We start from the raw sequence: 14855 nt of genomic DNA, 5'->3' as shown, positions 1-14855 counted from the left end.
TCCAGTCAGCCTAGGGAGCGTATTAACAACTGATCTGAACAATTCCATTGAAGTATCCGAGGGGTAGCCGTGTTAGTCTGGATCTGTAAAAGCAGCAAAGAATCCTGTGGCACCTTATAGACTAACAGACGTTTTGGAGCATGAGCTTTCATGGGTGAATACCCACTTCCTCAGATGCACGTAGTGGAAATTTCCAGGGGCAGGTATATATATGCTAGCAAGCAAACTAGAGATAACGAGGTCAGTTCAATCAGGGAGGATTAGGCCCTGTTCTAGCAGTTGAGGTGTGAAAACCAAGAGAGGAGAAACTGGTTCTGTAGTTGGCAAGCCATTCACAGTCTTTGTTCAATCCTGAGCTGATGGTGTCAAATTTGCAGATGAACTGAAGCTCAGCAGTTTCTCTTTGAAGTCTGGTCCTGAAGTTTTTTTGCTGCAGGATGGCCACCTTAAGGTCTGCTATAGTGTGGCCAGGGAGGTTGAAGTGCTCTCCTACAGGTTTTTGTATATTGCCATTCCTAATGTCTGATTTGTGTCCATTCATCCTTTTCCGTAGAGACTGTCCAGTTTGGCCGATGTACATAGCAGAGGGGCATTGCTGGCATATGATGGCGTATATTACATTGGTGGATGTGCAGGTGAATGAACCAGTGATGGTGTGGCTGATCTGGTTAGGTCCTGTGATGGTGTCGCTGGTGTAGATATGTGGGCAGAACAACAACATCGCTTGCCTCACAACCTAAGTCGTGCAGAACGCAATGCCGTCCACAGCCTCAGAAACCACCCTGACATTATCATCAAAGAGGCTGATAAAGGAGGTGCTGTTGTCATCATGAACAGGTCTAACTACCAAAAGGAGGCCGCCAGACAACTCTCCAATACCAAATTCTACAGGCCACTTCCTTCTGATCCCACTGAGGAATACACTAAGAAACTACAGCATCTACTCAGGACACTCCCTACACTAACACCAGAAGAAATCAACATACCCCTAGAGCCCCGACCAGGGTTATTCTATCTACTACCCAAGATCCACAAACCCGGAAATCCTGGACGCCCCATCATCTCGGGCATTGGCACTCTCACTGAAGGACTGTCTGGATATATGGACTCTCTACTCAGACCCTATGCCACCAGCACTCCCAGCTATCTCCGTGACACCACTGATTTCCTGAGAAAACTACAATGCATTGGTCACCTCCCAAAAAACACCATCCTAGCCACCATGGATGTAGAGGCTCTCTACACAAACATCCCACACACAGATGGAATACAAGCTGTCAGGAACACTATCCCTGATGATGCCACAGCACAACTGGCTGCTGAGCTCTGTGCCTTTATACTTACACACAACTATTTCAAATTTGATGACAATATATATCTCCAGATCAGTGGCACTGCTATGGGCACCCGCATGGCCCCACAATATGCCAATATCTTTCTGGCCGACCTGGAACAACGCTTCCTCAGCTCTCGTCCACTCACACCCCTTCTCTACCTATGCTACATTGATGACATCTTCATCATCTGGACCCATGGGAAGGAGACTCTGGAAAAATTCCACCACGATTTCAACAGCTTCCACCCCACCATCAACCTCAGCCTGGACCAATCTACATGGGAGGTCCACTTTCTTGACACCATGGTGCAAATAAGTGATGGTCACATTAACACCACCCTATATCGAAAACCTACCGACCGCTATGCCTACCTTCATGCCTCCAGCTTCCATCCCGGACACATCACACGATCGATCCATTGTCTACAGCCAAGCACTGAGGTACAACCGCATCTGCTCTAACCCCTCAGACAGAGACCAACACCTACAAAATCTCCACCAAGCATTCTCAAAACTACAATACCCGCACGAGGAAATAAGGAAACAGATCAACAGAGCCAGACATGTACCCAGAAGCCTCCTACTGCAAGACAAACCCAAGAAAGAAACCAACAGGACTCCACTGGCCATCACATACAGCCCCCAGCTAAAACCCCTCCAACGCATCATCAAGGATCTACAACCTATCCTGGACAATGATCCCACACTTTCACAGGCCTTGGGTGGCAGGCCAGTCCTTGCCCACAGACAACCTGCCAACCTGAAACACATCCTCACCAGTAACTGCACACCGCACCATAATAACTCTAGCTCAGGAACCAATCCATGCAACAAACCTCGATGCCAACTCTGCCCACATATCTACACCAGCGACACCATCACAGGACCTAACCAGATCAGCCACACCATCACTGGTTCATTCACCTGCACATCCACCAATGTAATATACGCCATCATGTGCCAGCAATGCCCCTCTGCTATGTACATCGGCCAAACTGGACAGTCTCTATGGAAAAGGATGAATGGACACAAATCAGACATTAGGAATGGCAATATACAAAAACCTGTAGGAGAACACTTCAGCCTCCCTGGCAACACTATAGCAGACCTTAAGGTGGGCATCCTGCAGCAAAAAAACTTCAGGACCAGACTTCAAAGAGAAACTGCTGAGCTTCAGTTCATCTGCAAATTTGACACCATCAGCTCAGGATTGAACAAAGACTGTGAATGGCTTGCCAACTACAGAACCAGTTTCTCCTCTCTTGGTTTTCACACCTCAACTGCTAGAACAGGGCCTCATCCTCCCTGATTGAACTGACCTCGTTATCTCTAGCTTGCTTGCTAGCATATATATACCTGCCCCTGGAAATTTCCACTACATGCATCTGAGGAAGTGGGTATTCACCCACGAAAGCTCCTGCTCCAATTCCATTGAATTCATTCTGGATATGCTTTTATCGTCTATCTGTGGCTTGTGTGTTTTGTTCATTTGTATATAATTGGCTCAGCTTGGAGGACATTGGCAAACCTAACCTGTAGCTCTTTTCACCCTTGTTGAGGTGCTCAGGGCTATGAAGCACTGTGGGATATAAAGGGACTTACATAATATGTTGAGTATACAACTTGTGTCTAAATGTTTTGTCCACAAACTAGCAAATAGTATGTACCTAAACATTGTTTAGTGATGTAACAAGGGCTGCCCTCTTTGGCTATGTAACCCTGAATGGGAAAGTTCATAACTGTCTCCTCAAATTTTTCTTAATGGAATATTTGTGTGTCTGCTCTTGTGGCAGGGTATTAGATATGGAGCTGGCAGCTAGTTGAGGGTATAGTTAATGTTTCCTGTTATGATAATCAGATACATCATGATAATCAGATACAGGTACTTGGGGCAGTTCGGAAAGGATGACTCAAATACGTTGTAAAGCCATTTCTATGGGCTTGATTTGAAGTTAAACGGAAAGACTCCATTGAGTTTAATTACCTTTGGATCAGGACATATATGAGCTTGATAGTTAAAATATTCCAAAATAACCCTAGTTTAAACCAATAAGTGTCCATGCAGCCTTTTGCACTGGCTTTACAAAATCAGTTTAAAATTACACTTCAAATTAATCCAGTGCAACAAGATAAGCCTTGAATGAGTTTCACAGCTATACAGTTAAAGAACACTTCATACACCCAACTATGGTTGCTATTTAAGGCTCTTATCCTGCAATTAGATCTGCTAGGGCAGACCCCTGCAGCCATGCAGAGCCCCACACTGCCAGATCTGATTACAGGACTGGGGCCCTTTGAACATGGAATTGTAGCAAACAAGAATAATGTTTACATGTGTATTTAGCATAAAGCAATTTTTCTGTGTATGATAAAATTGGAACACTCTCCTAGAACAATGTTATTCTGAGCACTGGTGATGTAGTGTATTATTATGTTGCCAGAGCTACTAGTGAACTATTTGTTTTTATCATTTTTTTTTAAAAAGCTAGAGCTGCAATGAAAAACAGATTTTGGAACTGCTGAATCCTACTTAAAAAGGCAATGTCATCTGAACAATCTTTCTTAAAATCTTGCATAAATATATCATAGGTGCTTGGTTCAGCAGGGGAAAAAAAGATGGTTAAAATGTCTTGTGTCTCCACGTTGCAGCTGTTGTTTCATTTTTCATAGCTCATTTGCTCTTCAGCTGATCTGCTATGTCTGTTTTTTCCTGCACCTCTTGTTACAATATCATTGAAACTTCAGCCCCCATCTCCTAGTTAAAATATTTTGCTACAGATCACTGTGAAACCTGAGTGGGATGTCTGGTCACTACAACAACAGCTGGGTAGTGTAAGAATTCAAATGCAAAGGAGATGAAAGGGTACTGCTATCCTACTATCCTCTATTTCAGTTTTCTTTGTGAATTATGAGATCCTCAGATTAAAGGCACTGTACCAGTAAAAGTATTTAACAAAATAATAACATTGATAATGATATCACATAATGATATTTTTCCATTCCATTAAATAACTTTTTCTGTAATCTACAGGATTTTTCCATATTGAAGCCCCAGTCCTGCAAACACTTACTTGCTTAGTTTTACATATTTAAATAATCTAATGGAAGTCCAGTATGACTACTCACCTGCATAAAAAGAAACGCATGAGTTAGGATTGGGGCCAAAAGGCCAAGCTTTGCCTTCTGATGCTCTCACAGGACATAGGATTTCATGGGACATTGTGCACGTACAGACCTATCAAGGGCTGAGTTTGTCCTGAAGGATCTCATGTGGCATTTGTATTTGGCTACCATCAGGAGCAGACCAGTCAGAGAGGAATGTGATTCTGTGTTTGTGTTACTATGGACACCATTTTAAGGACTGGTTGGGTGGAGGGGACTGGCAGCTATAATGTTGAACAATATTTGCCTTTGATCTGGCAGTTCCAGGCAATAAAGTTAAGCAAATAAACTGTTACGTTTCCATCTGAGTGGTAATTTCTCCTACATACCTGTTTTTCTTTTCCTTCTTTGAGCACAGTTAGACTCTCACTTTCTCATTACTAAATGTTCCCCAAATAACAACCTAGTTACTTTTCAAAGCAAATGGCCAAGATTTTCATAAGTGGCTAGTGATTTTATGTACTTTGGTATTTGGGTGCCCAATCTGAGTGGCCTTAAGGGGCCTAAGCTTTCGTGGGCTGCAGCCCACTTCTTCAGATCTGTAGACACGAAAGCTTATGCTCAAATAAATTTGTAAGTCTCTAAGGTGCCACAAGTACTCCTGTTCTTTTTGCGGATATAGACTAACATGGCTGCTACTCTGAAACTTAAAGGGCCTGATTATCAGTGGTTGGATCCTCTGCACATTTCAAGAAGCTGAAAATTTGTCCCCAGAGCTGAGACTGCTTGAGGCCCAGCTTAAGCACCGTGTAAAGGGCTTTAAATGGTACATAGGCCTTGCACGGGCTGTGCCGAATTTCACCCACAGAAAAGAATGAACTGTTCACAGATGGCAGAACCTGTTTCTTCTTCCTTACCCAGGACAGATAGTGAGAATTTGTGAATTCAAAACCTTGTGAACAAAACCGTGAAATAATTAGTTCTCTTTACTTCATAAAAATGACAAAATCATTGGAAAGCAGGAAATCAAGTATACAGATACTGACTTCTACTAAAAGCTAGTTTGTGTCCTTGGGCCACATGACCGTGCATGAGGCTAGGAGCCCTTTGACTCATCTCTGTGGCGGTGCTATCCCTGATAATAGTTATAGAATTTAAAGCCAGATAATCTAATCTGACTTTCTGCATATCTTGGTATGGAAGGATTAGATTTATATTGGTGTATGTTGGTACACATCAATTTCAAACAAAAATGCAAATGCATGAAAAAATATTTCCATCAATAATGGTAATATACAGATAGATAAAATAAGAATAGTGCTGCTTGATAACTTATCAGTGTCAAAATCCAGTGATTTAGCCTTTTGAATTAGGCTTGTTAAAATGGATTAGCAAATGAATAGTAGAAGCAAGTACAATTTGTTGATTGAAGGATATTTACTTTGAATATTTGGATGTGTTAATTATTTGTGTTAATAGTCTATTAAACTTTAACTTTTTGAATTTCAACATCTACTGTCACTAAATAATTGTCTGATGCCCTCCATCATTTCACATAACTGTGAACATTTACATCAGTAAAAATCTGAAAAAAAATTCTTAAAATAAACATTGATATTATCTGTCAAAATTATAAAAATCAGATTCTGCCAAGCCTATGTAAATCACAGGCCACCAACATCCACACTAAACCCAACAGCTGGAATTAGACTGAAATATTACAGCCCACAGGAGACTAGACTATTACGTGACACAGGCAGAGATAGGAGGGACTGAGGTGCACCAATGCTTGAGCCCCTGCAATGGCAGGAAATTGATTAAGTGAAACATACCCAGGTAATCCTGGCATTTGACCCATACCCACTTGATGGAGAGGAAGCTGAAAACCCCCAAGGTCACTGCCAATCAGCCCAGGTGGAAAATTCCTTTCTGACCCCACATATGGTGATCAGTTAGAGGCTGAGCATGTGAGCAAGAACCAGCCAGCCAAGCCCCTGAGAAATAGAATGCTCAGTGCTACTCAGAGCACAGGTCTGCCCTGTCCAGTATCCCTTCTCCAGCTGCAGCCACCTCTGATGCTTCAGAAGAAGGAGACAAAAGGCAACAACAATCTTAAAATACATGGCAGGGAGAGAAGGTGGGGAAATCCCTCCCTGACCTCTACGGGTGGATGGCTAAAGCCCTGAAGCCTGAGCTTTTAGGACCATAAGACATAAACTGTACATGAGCCCCAGGGCTGCCAAGCTCTGCCCCCACCATCACAAGCAACCCTGATATACAATCCTACTTACCAATTTGGCTCTCTCTTAAAACTAACCAACTTGTTTGCCCCCACAGCTCCTAATGGAAGGCGGTTCCAAAACCTCATTGCTCTGTTAAAAACCTTCTAATTTCCAGCCTGAATTTGTTCATGCCCAGTTTGTATCCATTTGATCTTTTGCCAACATTGTTCTTTAGCTTAAATAACTCTTCACCCTCCCTGGCCTTTACACCCGTTCCCCACCCCCATGTATGTTTTAGATAGAGCAATTGTATCTCCGCTCAGCCTTCTTTTTGCTAGACTAACCAAGCCAAGCTCTTCCACTCTCCTCTCATAAGATAGGCCCTTCATTCCCCAGATCATCATAGTAGCTCTTCTCTGCACCTGTTCCAGTTTGAATTCATCTTTCTTGAACATGGGTGATGAGAATTGTACAGAGTATTCCAAATATTCTTACCAGTGTCTAGTACAATGGCATTAATACTACATTATCTCTACTGAAAATTCTTCGCCTAATGCATCCTAGCATTGTATTTGCATTTTTTTTGCAGCTGTATCACATGGGTGGTTCGTGGTCATCCTGTGATTCACTACACACCCAAGTCTCTCTCCTCTGTCTCTTCCAACTGATGATCCCCTAGTCTGAAGCAGAAATCGTTATTATTAGAACCTAAGTGAATGACCTTGCACTTTGTACTATTGAGTTTCATCCCATTTCTGTCACTCTGGTCTTCAAGGTCATCCAGATCTCCCTATATAATATTCTGATCAGGGCCAGCTCTAGCAATTTCACTGCCCCAAGCACGGCGGCACGCCGCGGGGGGCGCTCTGCCGCTTGCCGGTCCCGTGGCTCCGGTGGACCTGCTGCAGGCGTTTCTCTGGAGGGTCCAATGGTCCCGCAGCTCTGGTGGAACTGTCGCAGGCATGTCTGCGGGAGGTCCACCGGAGCCACGGGACCAGCGGACCGTCCGCAGAAACGCCTGCGGCAGGTCCACCGGAGCCGCCTGCCGCCCTCCCAGCAACCGGCAGAGCGCCCACCGCGGCGTGCCGCCCCAAGCACACACTTGGCGCGCTGTGGCCTGGAGCCGGCCCTGATTCTGATCCTCCTCTGTGTTGACGATGCCTCCCAACTGTGTATCTTCAGCAAATTTCATTACCACTCTCCTAATTTTTGTGCCAAGGTCATTACTAAAAATATTGAATAAGATTGATCCCAAGATCGATCCTGGAGAACCTCCACTAGTAACCTCCTTCCAGTCCAATAATCCACTTTTTGACATAACCCATTGCCTTCTCCCCTTTAGCCAGTTCCTTATCCACCTTACAATTCTTGTACCAATCCCAGTTTTTCCCAGTTTCACTAATAATTTCCCATGGGTACACCGTCAAATGCTTTACTGACATCCAAGTATATTAGGTCTGCTACACATCTCTTCTTTAAAAAAATAAAATAAAATAAAAAGGTTTTCTGCCATCACAGATATGGTAATTTCCATTTCCATACATTATTTCCATCAGCCCTCCGACCTTCATGCCCATGTTCCATATTATCATCTGTATTAAAAACCAAGGCAAAGTATGCATTTCATTTTTGGCCCATACCTAGGTTATCTTTAATCTCCTTCCCATAAACTTTACATAGTGGCCTTAACTTAATCCTTCCTTATTCTCTTTCTATTTATATAACTAATAAACCTCTTTTTTTTCCTTTTTTTTTAAATTCAGCTTGACTTTTAGCAATCCTCACTTTCTTTCTACATTTTCTAACCTCCAAGTCTAGCTTTCTTTACTGATCAGTCCCTTTTTCCATTCTCTGTAGGCTCTCTGCTTATTCCTAATAGCCTTTTTGAGGTGGTTATTCATCCAGCTGAGTCTGGGGTCTTTCCCTATGAGTGTTTTTTTCCTCCTTGCTTGGGTGCAAATTTCAGATAGTTTTCGTATAGCTGATTTGAAGAAATTCCAAGCCTCTTCCACATTTAAGTCCTTGAACTCTTCATTCCAGTTGACCTCTTTAACTCATTCCCTTAATTCCCAAAGTTTGCCTTTTTGAAATAATAATAATAATAATTAATAAAAGAACATAGCTAATAACCTGGTTTTGATTATCCTTCCATTTAATTTAAATCGAATCAACTTGTGATCACCTGATCCAAGGTTATTTCCTACAACTAGCACTTCTATGATGTCACTGCTTACCAAAACCAAGTCTAAAATTGCATATCACTTGTTGGTTCAGTGACTAGATGGCAGCTACAGGCCTGAGAGGACAGCAGAGCTGCCTGGCTGGGAGGGGAGGTTATGCTGTGCCCTAAAAAAAGCTGTAGCAAAATACTCTCCCTTCCTCTGCACCAGGGCAGGAATGAAACTGTGTCGCTGAGTTGTAATTTCTTTCTGGGACTCTTCCTGGAATGACACGGTTACACCCTGGCCTACAGGCTCATTCTAGCCCTAAGGGCCCAAATCTGTTCTCCTGTCATGTTGTGTCAGACTTCCTACAGTTTGTGAGTAGTCCCACTGAGATCAGTGCAACTACTTCATAGTTATTATTCCACATGAGAAATGGTGGCAGAATTGGAGCCTAGGATTGTTGTGATCTGCGTCATGTCAAACCATTCACTTCTATTGATTTAATTTGTGGTTTGGAAATCACTGTTTTCTGCCTTATGGCACAGAGCAAAGCTAAAGTGTGACTCTGAAGCTTGGGATGAGTTTTTCAGGCCAGGGGGACCGTGAAACTCTTATGTAGTGTTGGCCCCATGGGGATTTTCACCATGATAAGGCTGTGCTCCTTTGCCAGTTCTGCATCTCCACTCCCTCTGGATCTAGGACGTGAGCGCAGCTATTGCAAAAGGGGCGTGATGTTATCAGTGGTATTTTTCTGAATACATTCTGATCTTGGATGCATGTGGCTCCCGTTTATTTCTCATTGAGGTCAATTGCAGCTGTGTATGTGGATCTGAGATTTGAATTTAGCCCATTCAGATCTCGATGGCAGCATATTTCATTAGAAAGTTAAGTTCTTCTTTCTGTCTCTTTGCTGCCAGATCAAATGAGAAAACCACCTCCTGCTTCCTCCCCCTGAATGTTTGTGCACTTTGGCTAATTAACCCGATACAGACAAAGGAGAGTGGCTGAAATCTGTGTAGCTCAGTATCATATGGGTCAGATTCTGCTCTCACTTTCAACCCAGTGGTGAGACGCTCTCTGTCTGGATCTGAGATGATTATGCGGCAGCATATATGCCAGGAATGGCTTACTCTGCCAAGAAAGCCTAGTTGGTTGGAAGAGGGCTAGTTCTAGATTTTAATGCAGATATGGAGCTCGTTGTTAGTTTGATAATGGCACAAGAGGACTACACTTCTGCTTATCTGTATATTCTCCTGTGATCTTTCTGGATAACTTCAAGGTTTTTTGAATTGGGGTCAGTTGATGAACCCAAACATTTTACATGAGATTACAACACACTTCTAGTTTATGTTAGCAGTTTTTCTCTGTCCATTTAGTCACTGGCCTTTTCATGGAGCCAACTGGCATGAGGCAAACACACATCTAGTGGAAACTGAACTGAGTCTACAAACTCAGTTCACATAAATCACCAGACACTTATCAAGCAATGGTAAATTTTGTCATTACTGATGTGAACTGAATTTGAATCAGTGACCTACAGGTGACAGTTCCAATGGGTTTTTATCACATATAATGCCCCATAAATTCTGATTTTGGTTGTTTTGGTCATGTTCATTAAAGGCCTGATCCAAAACACATACATTTCTGTTGACTTCAGTGGGTTTGGGACTGAGCCCTAAAAAAGATGTTCCCACCTTTTCCTGCTGATGAATTATTTTCGCTGTCAGTGTTGTTTTTCCAAGCAAACTGATTTTAGGAGTCCAAAATATAAACAATGGAGAACTTTTTATTTTCCAGATGGAATTCATTGGTGTAAGTCAGCTGTCATTTATCCATGATCTAGGACCAAAGGGCATGTAAGTTGAATTTTATTTCTTTGTGTGAGTCACATTTCATCAAGAGCATCATTTTATAAAGAGAGACTGTCCAAATTGGTAGTTTTCCTGCCAAGCTAGCAATTAATTTGGGAACATCTTATCTTCCATTATTATTCACAAGAGGGCATTACGACTGTGGAAATAATAATAAATGTAAAAGGCAGAACACATCTCATTGCCAGACTCACAGGGCCAAATTCATCCTGTCATTGACTGGAGTTGCATCAAATAATAATATGGCCCAATGCAAACAACCAGAGCAATGTACAGTCCGTGTCATAACATGCTTACAGCACTGGTTAGTTTATTTCTTGTATGATGATGACATGAAAAGAGTGCACTGAAATCAAGAAAGGTCCATTTTTTTTCTTTAAACTTCCCAACATTTCCAAAGTTTCCTTGAGCCGGAGGTTGACACTTAATTCCTTTCTTTGGAACATTATTAAATAGAAACTGTGTTGTTTCGGTTACCACCAAAAGTGTCTGTTGCTTTTGTAAATGGCCTTGCAGGCAGCACTGAAACTTTCTTCAGGTTATTTGGATGGGGCATGGGTGTTTGAAATGCAGTGATTCCAGGCATCCAGTGTTATAAACAGGGAAGGATTTGACAGTGGGCAAGAAGGACAGAACCTTCTCTGTGTTAGGCCCTCTCGCAGATTTAAGAACTCTTCACCCCATTGACATTCTCCGACTAAGGGCTCATCTTCACTGGCAACGAGAAAGCTGTAACGTGGCTTGGTGGCTTGTGTAGTTGTGACACAGTGCTGGGAGAGAACCACCACCACGTGGGGTGTAGCTACCAGGGCTGAGCGCTGGTGCTCTCACTGTCTATACTGGCACGTTACAGTGCTGAAACTTGCAGCGCTCAGGACGGTGTTTTTTTCACATCCCTGAGGGAGAAAGTTGCAGTGCTGTAAAGTGCCAGCGTAGACAAGCCCTTAAGCTTGTTGTGTTTCAGTCTGCGCTGCAGCCCTTAGGTCTGACTCATTCCTGTTGTGCACAGAAGTGGTTCTCGCTTTCCCTGCCAAGTGGGAAGGTAGGTTGGATGTATCTTCTATTTACCTGCTCCTCCATGGCCTTCATTCTGCCCCCTCATCCCTCCGTGGTGCTGCTCATTCCCTGTTTGCACCATAGATGCCTCTTTGCCCTCAGTTCATTTGTAAGCGGAGACTTTACCCTTAGCCCTTCTTATTGCTGGCGTGGTATTTATTACAATACCACTGCTGTGACTGTGGGTTCAGTTCATTTGCTGGATGTACAATAGAGTTAGGTTCAAGTCACCCACTGCTTGGGAGGTGGATGAAATGTCTGAGACGTAAGGAGAATAAGAGAGACGACCTGGCAATAGAAAATGAGAGAGAGGTGAGCCACTTCTGTTCCGTTCTGCCCATGCCACCCCAATGAGGTTAAAGGGATCAGACAGGTGTCACGGTGCTGTGTTTGACCTCGCCTATGTACCTCCAGGTCAGATTCCTCTAATCCATATAGCTTCATCTAGGCATAAATTAATAAGCTGTGTATGCATGTATCAAATTTGCCATTTATTTGTCATCTTTACATTTGTTTCAGAGAAGGTATGATCATGAAACGATCAGGAGGCCACAGAATACCCGGTCTGAACTGCTGTGGGCAAGGAAGGGTCTGCTATCGATGGTCCAAAAGGTACTGTAGAAGGGGGAGTTGTCTCTTTGGTGACTTTTTACCTATTAGAAAGACAAGTTGTGTGACCTGATGTCTTTTATTGCAGAAGTTCTCAACCTTTTCCTTTTTGAGGCCCCCACAACATGCTATAAAAACTCCATGGCCCACCTGTACCACAATAATTGATTTTCTGCATATAAGGGGATAGCAAGCAGGGCAGTTGCCTGGGGCCCCATGCCACAAGGGCTCCCGCAAAGCAACAGTGCTCAGGCTTTGGCTTCAGCCCTGGATGGTGGGGCTCAGGGCCCTGGGCTTCAGCCCCCTGTGCAGGGCCATCCTTAAGCATATGCAGCATACATAGCTGCATAGGGCACCTGAAAATTTGGGGCACCCCTGGGGCTTAGTGTCCACCCTCCCTCCTGTTCCTATCTCTGTTCTGATCCTTCCTGCAGGCTCCCACCACTAGCTGCTGCTGCTGTTGAGTCTTCCTCTGGAGAGGATCTAGTAACTTAAAAGTGAAAAAACCTTCTAGACCTATTAGCACAACATTGAACCTGCTAAAGAGCTATTCAAATAGTAATGAAGCCATTTAGCAGGCATTTGCCAACCTCCAGGTATATACTGTCACTGAATGTACTGACAAAAACAGTTGTGCATGACTATAATATTTACTCAGAACATGTTAGTTTACAGGACCTTAATTTAAAATTTGCTTTAAAAACATTTCATGAGTGTGTTGCTGAAGATGATAAAATCACATCTCTAAAAAAATCCTTTGCGTAGATTTTTAGATGCACAATCTGGGTATTCATCTTTAGCCTTAAATGCTTGGATCCTCAGACATATCGTTTTTAAAATAAATCCTTCAAAGGATCAGTCTTATCTAAAATACACATTTTAATTACTATAGTACAAAAAACTTGCTTCCAAAGCCTTCCTATCCTTTCTGTCCATCCCTTTCTCCCTTCACCCCCCTGTTGAAGAGAGCCCTTAAAGGGACAACACCCCTTTCCTGCAGGATAACTGAACAAATGAGTTTTCCTTTCTTTACTTCTGACTATTTGATGAACTAGTTCTAAGAGAACCCTCCAGCAAAATCAGTACTTTAGTAACATATAAAATCCTTTGTAATGCCCAAAATATTTGGAAACCTATTTTTTAAAGTTGGTGAAATTTCATAAACATATCTATTGTTATGGCGATCACACAAAGTAAATTAGTGTTCTCTTTTCTAAAAGCAATGAACATTGTTATGAACACACTAAACCTCTGTGACTGATTAATTTAAATCAATTTCTTTGTTTCAGTGAGTTAAATATGTAGTAATCTTAGAATGATTGCTTTATGAAGGCTTAAGAGTACATTTAAAATATAAAATCAGCTTAGAAATACTGATTAAGAAATGTAAAACAGAGAAGAGTTGCATCATGTATTACATAATATTCAATGTGAACAGCTGACTTGCCCTTACTACAAAGATTTTGCAAATAAATCTCTGACAAACTTCAGAGTATATCAAAAAACCATTTTTTATTCCCAAGTTTAGTGCTTTTAATTAGGTACCTTCTGCATGTCCAGTCTTCATCTTCTGGCATGCAGTGGAAAACATGCTCCATTTTCTTTAGAAAGAAATTGCAGAAGAGTGTTTTTTTTCAAATATCATTTGCTTCATTTGGGTTCAAGGATTTGGCTGGAAGGGGGTGATCAGGGAGGGGCAGGGAAGAGAGGAGGGAGACAGTAGGGAGAGGGCAGGGCCTGGGCAGAGTGGGGTTGGGGCCTGGGGCAGAGCAGGGTGGAGTATAGGCAGGGCCCCAGGTGGGCTGGAGAGCTAGCCATCCCAAGCAGCAGCTTCATCCACTGCCCATGAGAGCAGGTAAGAGCGGGTTGGCTCCCACACACCCAGCACACACTGCAGTCTGCTTAGGCAGGGGCAGTATTCATAGAGCAAAATGCACCAGCAGTGCGCATTCTGCGTAAAGGAGAGGGTATGGGGGTCTCTGCGAGGAACTGTGACTCTCTGCTGCCGTGAGACGGGCTGGGCGGCTTGGTATCCTTTGATGCCTCATCCCCCCTGCCCTCCTCAGGCTGCCCTTGGGCAGAGGGGCACCAGTTTAATAATACTGTGTAGGGCCCCATAAATCCTAAGGACGGCCCTGCCCATGGTGTGGGGGGGGGGCCTTTGGCTTTCTATCCTGGGCCCCAGTGAATCTAATGCTAGCTAGCCTGCTTGTCACACCCCCTCCTCCCCCGTGAAACCTGCTCACGGCTCCCCAGGGGGACCCAGACTCTTAGGCCATGTCTACACTTACAGTTTTGCAGCGCTGGTAGTTACAGCTGTGTTCGTACAGCTGTGTAGGGCCAGCACTGCAGTGTGGCCACACTGACAGCTACCAGCGCTGCAGTGTGGCCACATTTGCAGCACTTGCAGCGCTGTTGGGAGTGGTGCATTGTGGGCAGCTATCCCAGCATTCAAGTGGCTGCAACGTGCTTTTCAAAAGAGGGAGGTGGGGTG

The 14855-nt window shown here is 43.4% G+C and overlaps 2 protein-coding genes across 5 annotated transcripts in view; both read left to right on the top strand.

Annotated features, from left to right (window-relative positions):
* NCEH1 (neutral cholesterol ester hydrolase 1) overlaps positions 1-14855 on the top strand; it is an 824131-nt gene that overhangs the window by 733127 nt on the left and 76149 nt on the right. The gene's annotated exons all lie outside the window — the stretch shown is intronic.
* PLD1 (phospholipase D1) overlaps positions 1-14855 on the top strand; it is a 135431-nt gene that overhangs the window by 61411 nt on the left and 59165 nt on the right. For all 4 annotated transcript variants that reach the window (XM_050965832.1, XM_050965833.1, XM_050965834.1 and 1 more), the window contains 2 exons: positions 10623-10681; positions 12272-12364. In XM_050965832.1, the coding sequence (XP_050821789.1) occupies positions 10623-10681; positions 12272-12364 (152 nt within the window). The remainder of the gene's footprint in view (positions 1-10622; positions 10682-12271; positions 12365-14855) is intronic.

Source organism: Gopherus flavomarginatus, chromosome 8 (assembly GCF_025201925.1).
Source record: "Gopherus flavomarginatus isolate rGopFla2 chromosome 8, rGopFla2.mat.asm, whole genome shotgun sequence".
Taxonomy (NCBI): domain Eukaryota; kingdom Metazoa; phylum Chordata; order Testudines; family Testudinidae; genus Gopherus; species Gopherus flavomarginatus.
This window is presented reverse-complemented; position numbering and strand designations above follow the sequence as displayed.